The sequence below is a fragment of the Babesia bigemina genome (assembly GCF_000981445.1).
Source record: "Babesia bigemina genome assembly Bbig001, chromosome : II".
Lineage (NCBI taxonomy): Eukaryota > Apicomplexa > Aconoidasida > Piroplasmida > Babesiidae > Babesia > Babesia bigemina.
The window spans coordinates 2,612,965-2,630,279 of record NC_027217.1 but is presented as its reverse complement, the minus strand read 5'-3'; the positions used below and the strand labels follow the sequence as shown (position 1 = coordinate 2,630,279).

At 51.7% G+C, this 17,315-nt stretch overlaps 8 protein-coding genes across 8 annotated transcripts; 4 read left to right on the top strand and 4 right to left on the bottom strand.

Annotated features, from left to right (window-relative positions):
- Positions 1-132: 132 nt before the first annotated feature.
- On the bottom strand, positions 133-2,934 carry BBBOND_0211650 (exosome component 10, putative; the record flags this gene model as incomplete). The annotated part of the gene is made up of 1 exon (XM_012912753.1): positions 133-2,934. The coding sequence occupies one exon, from the start codon at positions 2,932-2,934 to the stop codon at positions 133-135; it is 2,802 nt and encodes a 933-aa protein (XP_012768207.1).
- A 338-nt stretch (positions 2,935-3,272) lies between these two features.
- On the bottom strand, positions 3,273-3,719 carry BBBOND_0211640 (small nuclear ribonucleoprotein E, putative; the record flags this gene model as incomplete). Its single annotated transcript, XM_012912752.1, has 3 exons — positions 3,273-3,404; positions 3,442-3,531; positions 3,672-3,719. The coding sequence occupies 3 exons, from the start codon at positions 3,717-3,719 to the stop codon at positions 3,273-3,275; spliced, it is 270 nt and encodes an 89-aa protein (XP_012768206.1).
- A 27-nt stretch (positions 3,720-3,746) lies between these two features.
- On the bottom strand, positions 3,747-6,115 carry BBBOND_0211630 (lysyl-tRNA synthetase, putative; the record flags this gene model as incomplete). Its single annotated transcript, XM_012912751.1, has 6 exons — positions 3,747-3,896; positions 3,932-4,075; positions 4,112-4,464; positions 4,502-5,128; positions 5,169-5,436; positions 6,011-6,115. 6 exons carry the CDS (start codon positions 6,113-6,115, stop codon positions 3,747-3,749), a joined length of 1,647 nt encoding a protein of 548 aa, XP_012768205.1.
- Positions 6,116-6,294: 179 nt separating this feature from the next.
- BBBOND_0211620 (hypothetical protein, conserved) lies at positions 6,295-7,304 on the top strand (the record flags this gene model as incomplete). Its single annotated transcript, XM_012912750.1, has 5 exons — positions 6,295-6,661; positions 6,703-6,773; positions 6,930-7,016; positions 7,100-7,170; positions 7,211-7,304. 5 exons carry the CDS (start codon positions 6,295-6,297, stop codon positions 7,302-7,304), a joined length of 690 nt encoding a protein of 229 aa, XP_012768204.1.
- Positions 7,305-7,716: 412 nt separating this feature from the next.
- BBBOND_0211610 (hypothetical protein, conserved) lies at positions 7,717-8,694 on the top strand (the record flags this gene model as incomplete). Its single annotated transcript, XM_012912749.1, has 1 exon — positions 7,717-8,694. One exon carries the CDS (start codon positions 7,717-7,719, stop codon positions 8,692-8,694), a length of 978 nt encoding a protein of 325 aa, XP_012768203.1.
- Positions 8,695-9,055: 361 nt separating this feature from the next.
- Positions 9,056-9,781, bottom strand: BBBOND_0211600 (hypothetical protein, conserved; the record flags this gene model as incomplete). The annotated part of the gene is made up of 1 exon (XM_012912748.1): positions 9,056-9,781. One exon carries the CDS (start codon positions 9,779-9,781, stop codon positions 9,056-9,058), a length of 726 nt encoding a protein of 241 aa, XP_012768202.1.
- Positions 9,782-10,530: 749 nt separating this feature from the next.
- BBBOND_0211590 (hypothetical protein, conserved) lies at positions 10,531-11,853 on the top strand (the record flags this gene model as incomplete). The annotated part of the gene is made up of 1 exon (XM_012912747.1): positions 10,531-11,853. The coding sequence occupies one exon, from the start codon at positions 10,531-10,533 to the stop codon at positions 11,851-11,853; it is 1,323 nt and encodes a 440-aa protein (XP_012768201.1).
- A 479-nt stretch (positions 11,854-12,332) lies between these two features.
- BBBOND_0211580 (hypothetical protein, conserved) lies at positions 12,333-14,068 on the top strand (the record flags this gene model as incomplete). Its single annotated transcript, XM_012912746.1, has 3 exons — positions 12,333-12,689; positions 12,776-13,288; positions 13,724-14,068. 3 exons carry the CDS (start codon positions 12,333-12,335, stop codon positions 14,066-14,068), a joined length of 1,215 nt encoding a protein of 404 aa, XP_012768200.1.
- Positions 14,069-17,315: the final 3,247 nt, after the last annotated feature.

The window sequence follows — 17,315 nt, the reverse complement described above, 5'->3', positions numbered from 1 at the left end:
TTCGCGGGAGGACGGTCCGCACCCTCCACCGCAGACAGCCCTAAGCGTGATTGGTATCCGCGAGCCAGGTGAGGGAACTCATCCTTCGGAGCCTCGGAAAACAGTTTGGAACATTGACGAGCTTCGAGCCATCTACGATGGAGGATGTGTGGCGGCGTTGGTGGAATCTTGGCCTGGCGCCGCTGCAGCTACTGAAGTCTCTGACGCCGATGAGCCTCGTCGACGTCTGCGGCGATGGCGACGTTGTTTCACAGTGCCAGGAACCCCCGCCGGCGATTCGGGTTTGGGTTCAGCCGCGGCTTTGTCGTTAACTTTCGGCGTGACCGCAACCTTGTCTAACTCTAACTCACCTGTTGCCGCCTGCTTTGGTGCGACCTTCTTCTTCTTCTTCTTGGGCTTCACTTTATTAGCCCCCTTACTTGTAGCGTCACCCTTGTTCACTTTTGCGGTAACAGCCGCGGGCTGAGTGGCAGCATCAGGCGCGGCATCTGCCGCAAGCTGCGTGGACTGACTGGGCCGTAGGCGGCGCTTGGCTCGGCGCTTCTTGAGCTTGGCGGCCGATGCCGCGACTTTTGCGCTTCCCTTATCTTTCGCCGCGGTCACTGAGATGTCACCCGAACCTGCCGATGCCGTAGCCTCGGAAACCGCCGTGGTGTCAACGTCGTCGGAGGGCACGCCGCCACTGCTGGTATTATCGCCTCTCGAATTCAGGGAAACATTAGCGGACGAAGGGGGAACACTGCCAGCAGCTTGGGCAGCAACGCTGCTGAACGGGGCATAGATCGATCCGCTGCCTCCAGTAGGCTCCACAGTGCCGCCCAGGGTGCTGGGCGCCTTGGGAGCACTACCACTAGGCTTCGGACCCGTACCCAGTAAAGTACCACTATCACTGCGCGAGCGCCCCTTATCACCACGCTTGGGTTTACTGGCCTTTGCGTGCGTAGCGGAATCGCTGGTCTTCTCAGGCGGAGAGGCACTCCTCGGTGGCTGACGCATCCTGTCGATGACAGTTGCCAGGGGAATAGGCTCAGACAAATCTTCGCCCGTAGTATCTAGCCAACTTAGCGCGTCTTTCATGGTGTTGCGCAGCTTCACCACGTATGGGATCTCGTGCTGCAGCATGTTCATGCGCTTGGTCGCCGACCTGAGGAACACCTCGCTGGCGTTCTTCGCATCGCCCGCCAATGACATCGCAACTGCACCGTAGTCGGGCAGCACGAACTGCTCGCTTTCGTCCAAAACGCGCGCTGCGTAGTTACGCAACGACATCAGGTTCATCATGATGTTGAGCGACAGGTGGTCGACCCTATTGAGGGATTGGCGGCACTTGCGCAGGGCCTGAAGGCTGCGGATGACTTCGTTAAACGCATGCTCCTTGTACTGGCAGAGGCTGACTTTACGGCTCCGGAACATTATGCGCATGATTCGGTTGTCCGCACAGCCGATTCCGCCGGCTGCGGACTCCTGCGCGTCGAGTTCGAGCGCGCGGTTCTTCAGGGCGCTGTACAGGTCCAGCAGGTAGTGTGTGTCGGCACTCGCGTAGGTCAGCATGTCGCTCGGTATCGGTCGCACCCGCCAGTCTGCCAACTGGTAGGACTTGTCCAGGTGCACGTCCAGGAAATACTTCACCAAGCAGGAGAGCGAGTGTCCACAGGGGAGTCCGAGTACGTCGGCAGCCTTGAGGGTGTCAAACAGGTTTACGATGTAGACGCCGAAGTCGCGCTGAAGCCATAGCGTGTCGCTCTCCGCACCGTGCATCACCTTCAGGATGCGGGGGTCCGTGGTCACCTCGTTCAGCCGCCACATCTCGTCGAAGATTTCGAAGGGGTCAACAACCCAGTCCACCCCAGCACCCGTTATCTGCACCAGGCACACGAAGCCGCGATAGCTCTGGCCGCTGTGGTGCTCAACGTCCACAGCGACGATGTTGCAGCCCTTGAGGACGGCGATCATGCTCTCCAACTCCGGCAGAGTCTGCACCATCCGGCAGTCCTTACACGGTGTAGATGGCCCGCTGACGTTAATTTTAGGGTCCAGAAGGCTGCCGCCACCGAGCGTCTTGCGCCCGCGGTGAGAGTGCTCCTGCTCGGTGTTGCTCCACTCGAGGGCGTTAATCTCAGCCGTGTACGGGTGCGGCAAGACGGCCGCCCGGGCCTTGTTGCACTGGTAGTTCTCCAAATAATCACCAGTCGGGTACAACATGGGCACGAACCGACGCTGGACGCCGGTGTCGGACGTAGGAGGGCCCTCCGGTTCCGACAGCTTCACACCCTTCGTCACGCAGGGCTCTATTGGGTTGAATTTCGGGCGTCGATGTGATGACATCTGACTCAGGCTGAAGTTGTCGATCAAATGCGCCCAGCGGGACTGCTGGTGATTGCACACGCGCTTGTACAGGTCGACATCGATCTCCAGCGGAAGCTGCTCCAGGCGGGCTTCAGGGTCACACTGCAGGCTGCTCTCCGGGGGTTCGGGTGACTTCCTGGAGGCTATGCCCTTGGGAGGCACCTTACGTTTCGCCTTCCCGCCGCTATCCCGCCGGAAGGCCGAGATCCGCTGGTTGGGATCGTTGTGATGGACGTTGAGTCCCAGGGAAATCTCTTTCGACAACGCTTCCATGGCCTGGTACGAACACGGGTCGTCGTAGTCGTCCATCTCCATCTTGCGAAAGAGGGGGTCTACGCAGCAGAAGGCCTCCGCACACTTAGCCGAGAGCTCAGACAGACGCGACGAAAAGGCCGGATTATTCACGTAAATGGAGTACTCATCGTCCGTTGGCAAGAGGTTGGACGCCTTCGCGGCATCGCTGGCCGCCGAAATCAGCTTATTTAGGTGCGACTTCACGGAACGATGTGATTCTTCGCGCGACACTAGCAGGTCGTAATCCTCGGGAGACTGTAGCTGTGAATCCAGGTAGTCCACGAACAAGTCCATAATACGCTTATTTCGGTAGGCCTATGCCGTACGGTACCTGTGCCGGCGCAGCCATCTGACGCTGTCTAGGAAGGCAGCGTGGAGCCCGGCCGCTGCGGGCACCAGATTGCGAGGAACGCCTTCGCAAGCAGCAACAACGGAACACCAAACACACATTTCACCTACAGGCGAAAATATAGCGGATCACAGCGCTGTGCGGACAAAGACAGCGGCGCCGACGGCCGGACTCGCAGAGCCACGTCGCAGCGGCGCCGGAGGCTTCCACGCCTAAAACACGTACAACGCCACCATCACGACCCAGCGGTCATAGTATCACTCTAGTACGATTATAACGCTCGTTAGGAAGCGGCTGCGATCAGGGTCATGGCCTCGCCCTTGAGGAGGATCGTGCCGAGGGCCCTCCGGACCTTCTGCTTGACGGAGATCTCCTCCACGTCGTCCAGGACCATGTTCATGTACTCGTCGAAGCCCTGAACTCGTATTTACGCGCTAAAAATGCCAACGAACCCGAATCCTGCCCTCAATCTTCATGTTCGGTTGGTCGAACAACCAGATCTGCACCCGGGTCCCGCTCGTGAAGAACCGGAAGATCTGGTTCTGCAAAAATATTAGAATGCGTTAAATAGTGGCCACTGCATCGCGCCAAAGCCGCGGCGGAGGACGAGCGCAGGGGCTCGACACACCCTGCGCCCTGCCGCGGCGGCACGCAGACAACGCAAAACGCCGCCAAAACTTACGATCGGTTGGGTCATAATCTGCTGCAGCTTATCCTTGCGCCCCACCATTGTTACTAGAGTAATTAATAGTAAGTGTCAGAGAGATTCGCGCTTGTCGCCCTCCGTGGGCCCGGCTGACGGGGCGGGAGCGTCGGCGGCGTCATCGGCTGCCTTGCCCTCAGCGGGGGCGTTGGGAGTCGGGTTAGTGGCAGGTAGCGGCTTCATGGTCGGGAAGAACAGGACGTCCTGCGAAAAGTCAGTGTCGCGACTGGAATGCGTACCTTGATGTTGTTGCGGTCGCTCAAGAACATGGTCAACCGGTCGATACCGGCACCCCAACCGGCGGTCGGTGGGAGACCGTATTCCAGGGCAACGCAGAAGCCCTCGTCGACATCTTGGGCTTCGTCATCACCCATTTCCCTGGCCTGCCGAACTATGAAAAACTAAAACGGTGAACGCACCTTGCGCTGCTCCTGCAGGCACTCGCGCTGCTTGAAGGGGTCGTTCAGCTCGGTGTAGGCGTTGATCAGCTCACGTCCGCAGATGAAGACCTCGAAACGCTCGCAGAGGTCGGGGCGGCTGCGGTGCCACTTGGAGAGCGGGCACATGCACTGCGGGTGGTCCATGACGAAGGCCGGGCGGTTGCCGATGCGGTCCTCGATGTAGTGGCCGACCAGCTTGTCAAGAAGCTTGGCGGGGGTGGCGGGCTTGGGCATCTCCAGACCGGCGTTCTTGATGGCCTCGCGGTACTTCGCGCAATTCTCCTCGGAGTTGTACGGGGGGGTGAAGGTCGTGCCGATTTCGCGCTCGAGGGCTAAAAAGGCGTCAGTAATAATGCAAACCAAACCCACTGTCAATGAGGGAGATGCGCTCGAACGGTGGCTTGAAATCGAGGATGATCTCAGGTCCCTCAGGGCCTTCGGGGTGGTATGGGAAGGTGTAACCGCCGTGGATCTCGAGCACCAGGGAGCTCAGGTAGTCCTCAGTCAGTTCAATCAGGTCGTTGTAGTCCGCGTATGCCCAGTAGAACTCACAGCTGGTGAACTCGGGGTTGTGGGTCATGTCGATACCCTCGTTACGGAAGCACTTGCCGATCTCGAACACCTTCTCGAACCCGCCAACCACGATCATCTTGAGCGGCAGCTCGGGCGCGACACGCAAGAACAGGTCGATATCCAGCTCGTTGTGGTGTGAGATGAAGGGCCGGGCCGAGGCACCACCGCACTGTACGTTCAGGGTCGGTGTCTCCACCTCCATGAAGTCACGGCTGGAGAAGAACTTGCGAGTGAAGGCGACAATGCGGGAGCGGATGTGCATCACGTTCATTGAGTCCTCGTTCATGATGAAGTCCAAGTAGCGCTGGCGGTAGCGGGTGTCCGGGTCCTTGAGACCCGACTTGTCGGGAAGCATGTGCAGGCACGGGGTCAGGAGCATGGTCTCGCGCGGGAACACACTCAATTCTCCCCTCTTAGAGCGCCCTAGGTGTAAATGACATCGGCTATGCGGAAAACAACCCACCAGGGAAACCGACGATGCCCACGACATCACCACGCTTAATGGAGTTGTAAATCTCGTTGAAGTCGCCGCTTTTGGAGTTGTGGTACTCGTAGTTCACGAACACCTGCAGGCGCAGGCCGTTTGAGCGCATGTCGTAGAAGCGCAGCTTGGACGAGCTCGAGGCAATGCGGGAAATACGGCCGGCGATGCGCACCTCCTCACGCTCCATGTACTGACCGGGAACGAGGTGCTCATATTTATCAATGAATTGCGCCACGTTCATGTTCGTCTGCAGCATAATCAGAAATGGTTCGCGAATGTCATCGACATAGGAACAGCATAGACAACGGCACCAAACCACTACACCCCACCGACATTAACATAGTACGCTGTGCACGTGATCTACTTGATGCCATAACGCAACACGTTGAGTAATCTCACGGTTACATGATTGTAAATATAGAAAGTCAAACATCCATCACACGATAATGATGACGAAAGTGGTTGATATTACGGTTAACTACAACAAAGGCAACGTGAAATCCTTAGCACATCTTGCGCTTCTAAGCATCTACACTCAACTCAACCGAGCAAAATAGGAGCGTATAAACAAATCCACCTTCGCAAGCCGTTATACGGCGAGCTTAGATAGCCGATCCAGCACGCAGAGCCAGAGAAGAATAAGCAACACAAAGAACAACCGCCATTTACGTAACCATAACCCCAGCTACAAAGCACTTGCAATGGATACTATACCACAGCAAATACGAAGTGTGAACCCATAGTGCAGTTACACATCCAATCGCTAAGCTATGCATCAGCAGCGCCGTGAGGGAGCAGCCGGCAACCCAACGAACGCTTACCTGGAACTTGTGAGGGTATGCTACATTCTGCGAGCGCCATTCCTGTACCGTAGCCACGCGGGCCTTGTGGTACTGCTTGGCGTCGACCTCGGTGGAGCTAGACATGGTGGTGAAAGCGAGAAAGGAGCGGCGGCAATAGGCCCGAATAAGTTTATCTGTTGATTTTATACGTCCACCAAAAAGCGTGGAACAACGAAGCATGTGTCGGCAGTGCGGTTACTCGCGGAACAGCGCGCAAAGCCACAGGCATGGCGGGCTGATGTGCAGACGGCCGGGGCACAAAAATGAAGCTGCGGAGGAGCAAACTACAAAGAATCAAACGATTAGCGCCTTACGCTGGAAGGTCACCGGCGCAGGCGAAACTTGACAAGCTTTGGGGATTCAAGCCGATTGACGTTGAGCGCAAGGATGTGCGCCGCAAGGCGAAAGCAAAGGCAAAGAAGGTGCCCTTGACACCGCTAGACAAAGTAGAAGAGACGTTCGCTGCGCTTGAAAAGGTCGAGGAACAGCAGGATACTACCGTAACTGAGCCGGAGAACCATGCGCAGGACAAACAGGATGCGCAACATCGCAAACCATGGCAGCTCGATCCAGAAACGGCAAGGCAGAAACGTGCCTTTAAGGAGGCGGTAAATGACCTGCATAACCTGGGTGGGTGGACGTAGTCGTTGTTAGGCTCAAATGCGCTGCAGTTTATCCGCACCTGGACCCTATCGCAAAGCGCCAGTACACCAACGCCAAGCTCATAGCACTCGGCGGAAAGGTGAGACTCACGTCGGTTTGCATGCTGGTTACATAACGTATCGGTGGTGAAATACAACTCTGGGTGAACTCCAAAGGTGGTTCATGTGATGGTCCTGCTTAATGCACCGACCGCATTTATAAACTTATTCTTGCGAGGCACACATCACTCATGTAGATCGCAAAAAACAGGAAGATGCCTTACAACGAGTTCATGCAACGCTCACGGGCACTCAAACGCCACGTGGAGAAGAACAAAGAACTGGTACGTTGGTTGAACCGAGTCGTATGGGCCGACTATTCCCCCTGCGGTCAATGTACCGTTGCCATTTGCTAATATACGTACAGGAGAAAGAACTCGGGGTCAAGCTCTTCACTGACACTAAGGGTGGCTCACGGTTCGTCGACATCGAGAGAAGGTATGAGCCGATTGTGGCACCGTTGGCAAATGGATTGCAGGAAACGAATCAAGGAACTGAAGAATACCAAATCGCCATTCCATTTCGGAGACCGGAATGGTGTGTATCGCATTAAACCTAAGAAGAACAGATGACTCCCCGGATTGGGTTATACAGCAAACCGGTGTCGCGCCAATGTGCCGAGAACTTGCAATGCAGTATCAACTATCACTACTAAAAACCCGTGTTAACGCTATATATGATGATGGTGTCATCATGAACTAAACTCATGCGGTTCGTGTTGTGCAAACGATGTGTCAAATGGCCATTGCTCACATATACGTAAAATCTGCACTGCCACCTCGGGCGTCCAGCGCCTCGTCTCATGCGTTCTCTACTGCGTATAACAGATAAACAAGGTCATCATCGCATATGATGGTGTTTTAACAACCTACTGATGGGGATCACGAAATTGAAAAATTGGATCACATAGGAAGATGCGAATCTTCCAACTAGAGGAAAACGGCACGTCGACAGCAGCCACCGACCAGCAGTTAGTCTTTGAAGATGCATTATATTTTGCACGAAAATGGGGGCGGTGTGGGCACCAGAAATCGGGATGCTGCTGGCGTGTATCGCCTCCAGGGTGCCGTGGACGCTGCACACAAAAATATAGCCGAACTTCATCATTGCACTCGCGCGCTTGCAGAAACACTGAACCGTTCGCACGAATGCCTTGAGGAGTTGTTGACGCTTCTACCCCAATGCGGCGTTGAGACCGACATGCAGCCACAACTATGCGGAGCGAAAAGCGCGAAGGAGCTCAACTATCAGTCGCTACGGGAAGCATCGGATACAACGCGTGCATTGTGCCACAAACTAAGAGGTTTTTCTGACATGCATCTGGAGAAGGCCTTAGATAAGATTCAAGAGTTTGCCGTCACCGATACGCCTGAGAGGCCGAACCTACCGGTCATGATAGGCGACCGCCCAATGACGCCAAACGAGCTCATCTACACTCTCAATGAGGCACCGATGGTGTCAGTCGCGCACCATGATCGTGAGGCCTGCCTACGGAAAAACATCACACAGGCCCACTACGAACTGGCCAGCTCCAAGGTAGCATACAAGCAGCTGCTTCAGTGCTCGGAGCTACCGCCTAGTGGAAGTTACATTATTCAGATGGCAGGCGACCGCATAGAGAGGACTCTGCGCATCTTGTCCAGGTCCATTCGGGAACTCATCGCCATCGACCCGGCTTATCAGGACTTCTTCTACGCGTACCTCACTGAGACGGAAAACAAGGAGAAGGAACACTCGTCAGAATACGCAGTCGTACATCGAATTGACTCACAAGCTATAAAGAGCATGCTATCCAGCCAGGGTGGTAAAGGGAATGGAGGCGTCGCGAAAATGTATGAGAAGCAATTGCACGAGTGTGCGACAACCATGGGGTCATTGATGCAAGAGTTCATTCGGTCTTTCTCCCCGAATACACCAACTGAGCCTACTGACGACCTTTCAGTGCAGGAGATGTTAATGTAATTCCATCGGCAGCGTTCGCATGGGAGGCAATGTTCGCAGCAACATTTCAGTCAACTGGCACCCCTCGCAAACCCTGTACCAATAACACCGATATTAAGATTTCAGATATTATGGCTGCTTGCAGCATCATTTCGTGTTTTCTCTCAGCAAACAATGGCGGTGTAAGTTAATTGTAGGTCACACGGCACAACAACTGCATTTGTGATGAAGGCAACAAACAGAAACGGAACGGGCAGATACGCCCACAGCACCCATGCCACACACATAGTATTATGTGAATGTCAAATTAGTCGGTCCACAAGGATTCAAGTCGCCCCGCTACGAAGCTCATAGAGCAAACCCAGATGGGAGGCCGAGCAGCTTATTTTTGGTCCTTGCTGTGCATCGGGGAGTCGAGCTCGAGCAATTCACGCGTCTCTTTGGACAAGTCGAGCTGCTTCAAATCAGTGGGTGCGACCTTTTTGGGGACCTTATGTGGGCGGGTTTCGTCCAGCTTTGGGGTCGGGTAGAGGTTGCGCTGGCTGCGGCGGCAGCGGCCACGTTTCAATGCAAGGCCTTTTTCCTTGGCGCCCGCCACGTGCACTGCCTCGGGTATTGTTTCGGGTAGCTCCGCCTTTGGGCACTCGATACTCACACCTTTGTCGGACAGCTTTTCCAACAGATCGTCAACACGCCTCTCCACGTTCTTGTGCAGCCCCACGGTGACCTCAAGCAGGTCTTCCAACGGCACATCCGTACGGTTGTTAGCGCACGACGCGTCGAGGGTCTCTTTCAAACATTCGCCATCGCAGCGTACCTCGTCGAGCATTGTGATGAACTCGTTGGTGGTGTCAACGACGTCGGAGTTCGTTGACAGCCGGCCGCTTGTTGTACCCTCGAGCGCCAACATGTCATCCAAACCCTCCTCGGTGCTCAATGAGCTTGCTGGAGACACATCTGAGATTTTGCCGTCATTTTCGTCGGCTTCGGACGGGGCATGCGACACAGGATTTGTCACTGCGTCGACAAACCGAACAGTTTCACCTCGCAGCTTTTGCCACAAGGACAGTAGTCGGGAGAACACACCTTCACCAAGTCCACCGGACATCTTGAGAATTGTAACCGGAAGTAAAAACAGGGGACGGGGGTACTAAGGGCGCTCGAACCTGTGGATTCACCGGCGAAAATAGCTACACACAGAAGCGTTACAAATGGAACTTACTCAAAAACGCCACTTAGATTAAGCGAAGGGCGATGGAATCAGTCTCGAAATGTTGTTAGACAAGCGCCAACACACACCTTGGATGCTTCTTTTCGAAGCGACAAAACTAACCCGCTTTCACAGGGTCGACACAAGCCGTGACACGGCAAAGGTTTTAGAATGAAGAACGGTGATCGCCTGCGCCACCAAACGACGGGCCCATTAGCGACTCCTGATGGCTCGCACACTCAATGTCGCTGTTTTTCCAGCGACTTCTCGCAACCAAAGCGGCCGATTGCCAATTTTCCGGACGAATGATACACACGGCGCACGAAGGCTGTATTTGAACACCAGCTGCCAGATTCTTCTGCGCGGTGTAATGTGTCTACTAAACGGTGGCCCGCTACCTTCGATAAGCGCCGCATAAGCCTATGCAGTACGCATAAATATGGAACCAAACGTCTGTATTGCTTAGAAGGTTGGGAAAAGGCGTGTGTGTTGGACAATGGCCGCGGAGCCAAGCCGCGACCCAAGCGTTTTGCGTGCACCCGACAAAAAGGAAGGCTCCGCGCACACTGCTGGCAATCATTGCATGCTGTAGCAGTAGGCGATATCGCGGCGTAGCTTCCTGTGTTCCTTACACGATACGCGGCAACATGGAGGTGGAGTTGAGTCCCCTGTCGGACGACGAGGAAGGTCGCTCAGAGGACGAAGACTCGACCTTCCACCGGGAAATTATACTGCAGGACAATTACAGTGAAGCGGATATCAGCGATGTTCCGCTGGACGCGGAGGAGACGAACTCCAACCGCTCGCACACGGCCGTGGACGAAGGATCCGCCAAAGAGGAGACGGCGGCGGAAACCGGCAACAACGCGCCGGAGCGTCGAGTGAGATTTGCGAGCGACGTTATCATTAAGCCAGCAGCGCCGGAGAATCCGCCGAGCGTCGTTTTCACACCCACTAACCTAGGTTTGCACATTGCGACGAATTACAAGGATCACGCGCCGGCGCAGCCGGCCACGGAAACCCCCAATATCGGCCTGCTCAGCTTCCTGCCGAGCAGCATCATCGGCAATGCAGTAGAAATGTCGAAGTACCTCTCGGAGTACGTCGCGGCGCACCCGGATCTGGAAGACAAACTGCGACACATACCGGACGCAGACAAAAGGAAAGAGCTCGGGGAGGAAATATTCCCCGAATCGGCGCTCACTAACAAGTTTAGGACGCTTGACACGACACAGGCTGCCATAGAGGGGGCAGCGTCGTTGGCGGCGAAGTACCCGTACCCGCCGGGAGCACTAATGCAGCTCATGCACGACGTTTTCGTGTCCATACCCACCAACGCCGCAGTAACGAGGCTGGGGATTTTCTACGTCTACAACCACCTCATACACAAATTCGGGAAGGCGTGGAGCCACCCGATATCGTTCCTGGAGACCGGGCTCAAGCGGTTCTGCATTCCGGCCATCACGCATTCAAATCGCATCAAGTGCAGCAACTCGGTGCACATCATCACCTGCATCAATGTCTGGCGCCAGAGGCACATCTACGACGCAGCAACTTGCGACCACCTCGAGGCACTGGTCACGAGCAGTGACCCCAAGTCGTCCGTGATGGAAATGCAGACGGACACCAACACGTACACCGTGAACAGTGAAGTTGGCGGCGTGAACACACTAAGGCACCTTTTCAACATGCCGCTCGTGGACGACAGCTTCAAGGCAGCCACCGAAGGCATCAACGAGGAGGACCTGGCTGACGCGGACGCCCCTATGCACAACCAAGCAGTAGCAGATGCAGCGGAACGCGGTAGATACGAAGCTTTTGATTACGCAAGCCGGCTGACGGGTCAGGAGCTGATCCTGCTGCACAGCAGCTCTCTCGACCTTGCGGCACTTATAGAGGAGGGTAACAAGCAGTTCGAAATTCTGCAAAACGAGATCGCCCAACTGGAAGCCCAGATCAAGGACGAGTGACTTGCACATGCGGAACTGAATTCAATTGTTAGTGTAAATGAGAACAAAGCTTCCACATTGTTAGTGATTTGGTGATACCAAGAGTTAAAGAATGGTGGTCGTGTGGCCATTTAATGGTCAACGATCTCAGTAATTCAACGGTTAAATGGTCGGAACTCGATCTCTTAATCTATTTGCAACATATAAACACAATGCAGAAGTGGTAACGCAACTGACGAGACGCCTCACCAGGCGGTTACCCTGTTGCTGGAACTGGGTGCTGGCAGCCACCAATGACAAATACACCTTACAATGCATTCGTATTAAATCGATACGATACAATGAACTACTTTATATAATTTTTTGCAGTACAGAAGGCTGCTTTTTGTGGGTGCGCTGACCTTTATCAATGAAGGTGTGTAGCAAGGTCGTGCTACACATTTGAATAAAATGTAACACAGATGATAATATCGCCATAATTGCTTAATTTAGCTGTGCAGATGGCTAATGTTAATAGTGTATCGCAGTCTAAGGGTGCTCTGGCTGCCGTAATCGAGCAACTACCGGATGGAGTCACCTGTCGAGCGGGGCTCATGAAGCCTCAAGTAGCTAGGCGTCTAGTGAAGGAATACAATGATGACGGCACGAGTAGTGTTTTTGAATCTGTGCCTGAGGCAGTGCTCGTCGACTTGCCGTTCCGCAAACTCGTTTTTGAGTCCAGGGTACTGCAACGACTGTATTACGGAATGGACACATCAGATGATCCTTCCTACGCGAAACGGCATATATCGCAAAACAATCTACTGTTGTTGGACCCTATTAGACTAGGTGCGTGCATCAACAAACGGCTGGATTCGGTAGGTCAATATCTGCAATAGAGAGAATTTTGTAGGCGAGGCGTCAATTGCTAATGAGGTGCTTTTCAGCAGATGTGTGGATGCAGTTTTTCAAGATGGTCAGCTTAGGGATAGGTGAGAAGATACGAAAGTTGTTAGCCCGGTCAACGCACCCTTGGTTGGATGACGATTTTCTGTACGGGTTGGAGGACCTGCAACTGGAACTGGTCCAGCTGAGGTCAAGAGTCGAAACATGCGAAAGCTCCGCTGATAGTGCGGAGGATGTGGCGAATACTATAGGGGAAGCCTGTAGCGACGTCCTCACTATTGCTCATAAATTTGATGACGACTGGGGAAGGGTACAGGAAACCAGCTCTACGATCAAAAGAATGTGTAACTATCTATCGCAACAAATCGCAGAAGTAAGGAATCTGTTCATACCTACCGCTGGTAGCACGAACAGGATGGATGCGAATGCATCCGCTAAGGACAGTGATAGAACCAAGGCGATCAAGCTGTTTGAAATCTCTGATAGGATCGCTGTTTTCGTATTAAGAACGGCATTCGATCTCAGTGTCGCGAAGATGAAGGTGATGGAGAGACGTGCTGAGCTGTGCCAGGTGGGTTAATAGCACAAGTTTTTTCGGGGTGGTTCTGGTGAATATGTATATAAATATTAATAGTTATTGCTATAGAAAGCCTGTGTAGTTTGTGGTGGTATGACATGATGTACTAGTGAATGATTCATTGTACTAAATGTCGCACAGTGACGTGATATTCGTGATCTGTTGACTGTATGGTGAAAGGAGCGTGCATATTTATTTATATAATCGTTTGTTAATGGTAGAAAATATTACTAGTTATGTTATAATGCGTTTCTTTTATATGCGTTCATGTGTTTGGCAGTGGTATTTCTGATGTATCGACACCGTGTATAAATTGGCAGCGCAGTCAGTTCTGTGCATGCATCATAAAATTGCAATGTTATATGGGGGAAACATTACTGGCGATACAGTATTTTCCCAAATAGCATGTTTTGCTTTAATGTGTCACAGAAACCCGGAGCCTTTTCCATCCTGGAGGCAGAGGTGTTCAAGCATGGTATACGGACGGCCGAATATGCTCACGATGACATTATGCAGATGCTGTTACTGTCACACTGCGTGGAATCATACGCTGTCAGGGAGTGGTGTGCTCGTTATTTTATCGAAACAAGATTGCCACTGCTAGGAGGGATGCGTAATAGGTTTAACTTATCTGGTGACAGCGGAACGGCGAAGGAGGAGTCGTCACCGTTCTTTATAACCGCCGGTGCTGTATCTCCAGACGTTAGCGACTTTGCAACGCTAATACCAACGAGTTTGAGTGACTACATTCGTGAAATGATCGAAAAGAATTAAAATGTGTCATCTAGGGCTACTTGTGACTGCCAGGCGGCTTTTGCCGGCACATGTGATAACTTACAATTGTGGGATGAATGTATCACAATAAATCTTCAAATATTCATTGTTCCGAAGTTTGTGAGATATAATCTTCAAACCTACACTTCTATCCTAATATGCATATTTTAGAGCGATGGTCAATCGTGGCGTGGCAATAAATAAAAACGCCATCAGCGTGATGCATTATTGCGCCACATATTACGCTAATAGTCCTGCTTGACTTCTTGACAAAGTAATTTAGAATTCCTACCCAAGCTAAAAAATTGCTTGTCTGGATACTCCTTCAACTTGGGTTCACTCCGATGCTTCTGACTTTACTACATTCGATTCAATGCTACCACTGAGGTAAAATGCGTCGCGCTGGCTTCCCATAACTAGTACGTGCCTTCAGGTGGATATCGCTCGTAGGGGTCGTAAATATCCGGGAGGCTGTAGAGGTAGTCGTGGAGCTTGTGGAAGGGCCACATACGCTTCTCCGTCATGTAGTAACCTATAGCCGTTCATGTTAAATTAAGTTATCTCATCTTATAGTGTGCTATGTGGCTACGTGCCTAGGGCCGGTTTTCGATTTTGCGGGGCTACTGCATCAGGCTGATACTGGTTGTGGGATACACGCCGTTCCGTTGCCGATCGTAACTGGTGCCATCCATGCAGGCATCCATCCAGTTTGGGCCTGAGGGTCTTCTACGGAATCGTAGTCTTCTTTCGGCTTCATATCCCTCATCACTATTTTATGTGTTTCTTGGATCACTACCCGTTGTATGTAGGCTTCTATGCGATCCTATATGCCCAGGTCCCGTCTATACTTGCTGTGCTCCTTTGTCACTATTCCCTCCCACGTCATCACGTAGGGGATAACCCTGATCTTGGTTTGCTGGTTAAACTGTCGCGCCTTGAGGTCCTCGATAAGGTCTTCATACTTCTGCTTCTTGAACTTCTCTGTATTTATCCAATCTAATGACAATCGCAGCGGACTCCCATTCGCTTATATATCCATGCTAAACTTTTGTTTCCTTAAACATCAGATAGTGTAGTGGTCAGAACGATTAAACTTTAACCATAGATATCATCAATACCTATTGAGTTATTCGATCGCTCCCTTGTCTGGTATGCATTCTTTGAGTGGGGCAGATCATCCCACAACCAAACCTCAAAATGCCAGGTATGTTATAATCTCATTATTTTGTTATACACTCATTTTTATAGGTGGCATCTTGTGTGCCTCATAAGTGTGAATGTAGTCGGACAATATTCATGTATTACATAGGATCCGTAGTAGGTCGAAGCTGCACAATTTTAAATGAGGATGAATATTAGAATCGCATCGCTACCCCCAAATAAGACTTCTTACTACGACATGATACCGCCAGCTGTAGCAATTTTTGAGAACGATGTCATTCATACACCACATGATAACCGTTGACATGGGGGATGAAAGTCAAATATTGCCAGCTTAGCTTAGCTTAGCTCATTGTGTGTGAATAAACAATTGCCCTAAACAATATAACGCAGTTTAATATAATTGCATCATGAGGTGTTATGTTATCATAAGGTTATTACATAGTGAATAGCGAACTGAAGAAGCTACCACGGCAAAGCCAGAAGTGTAATCGCGAACTCCATGACGTGAGACAGAGTTTAACAATGGTGGGGGATTCGTAGTCAGGCAATGAGTAGGTTTACATCGACAAATTTCAGTAAAACTGTGGATGTGACAAACTTTATTGATCATTAATGTAAACATTGTTGCGACTAGAGTGACATCTGAACAAAACACGTGGAATTATGAATATACTTTGCATGGTGGTTGAAGATTAAGCCCTTTATACATTAACGGGTATTAGTCGGACAAATCATGTCATTTTAATGAATGCCTTACAAAAGACTGTACTGCATCGACCGCAATATCCCCAATAAGGGAGTGGACTATATGGGCTTAAACAGTAATGTATAATGCGATCCTTCCAGTCCCTTATCTGTCAATTACTCCTGGCATTCTATCTCTGTGGCTAATCTGGTGTACAGCTATGGCAACAGTGCAAAGCCGCCGGTGACGCTAGGCAAGGCGACTCGAACGGCAACCATCATATTGACGTATTACTACCGAATACAAACACACAAGCACTATTTCATAGCACACGTTAAACGTGAGAACGACGTAAGACTTGGAGCACGCAGCCATGAAATGCCTGTCTACAGCGCTGTCCATCTGCGCACTTCACCTCCAGCTCATGGAAAGAGCGGTTGGGGCCATCCCGTTACAGCATTAGCGATCAGAACAATTGCAAAGCACATTCATGCGCACATTATGGCATCAACAAATTCGTTAATGCTGTCTGACATGTCAATCGCGCAGATGGCTGCCTCTAGACCTCGCGTCCAGCATGGACGGTTGTGATACAGAGTACAATGTTTTGCATTTAGATGAGATGTATAAACACATTAAATTACCGTGTAAAATGAGCATATATTGGATTTGTCGGATACGGTGTAATGCTCGGTGAATCTATGCTCACCCGATGCATCATGCATGGTCCGTGGAGCACTGCGATGGATATCACAAGAACTAGACAAAATCACGCTAATCAGACACATCATAGATATCTTAATGCGTGATTATTGTCACAACTTAGACATCGCAGCCTCTAATTGCTACCCCCTCCCAGGTGCGTGGCACATTGCCGTGCAGTGTTGTTGGATTCAAGGGAAGGGATGATGTCGCCACAAAAATCAACATCACAAGACCCGCAACACAAATGTGAGCGTAACGGTGGTCAATGTGGACCTCACGGCTGTACGCGTTGTCGCAATAGCGAAACTCCGTGTGATTGCAAATGTTGTCAAGAAAGGCGCCTGAAAAACAACAAGAACTTGGCCATATCTTTTGGATGCCTCGCATTTTTGTTGATACTAGTTTTTCTCGTCCGCTACATGATACAGAATCATATATGGCCGCTTCACAATGTAGAAGACTACTTCAATGAAACGCCGGACATTTATGACCCTTACGAGCGCTATCCACCTGACGAGCCGTATTAGTGGCACACATTTCTGCTACGAACTGTAGCATCGCAATGTCTATGTAATATCAATACAGAAGGATATTTAACTCCGGGCTGTGCTGTGCAAGCCCCTGTTACGTACAACGCTCTAACCACGAAGAGACGAACCATATTGTGTAGACACAGTATTATCACTAACTAAT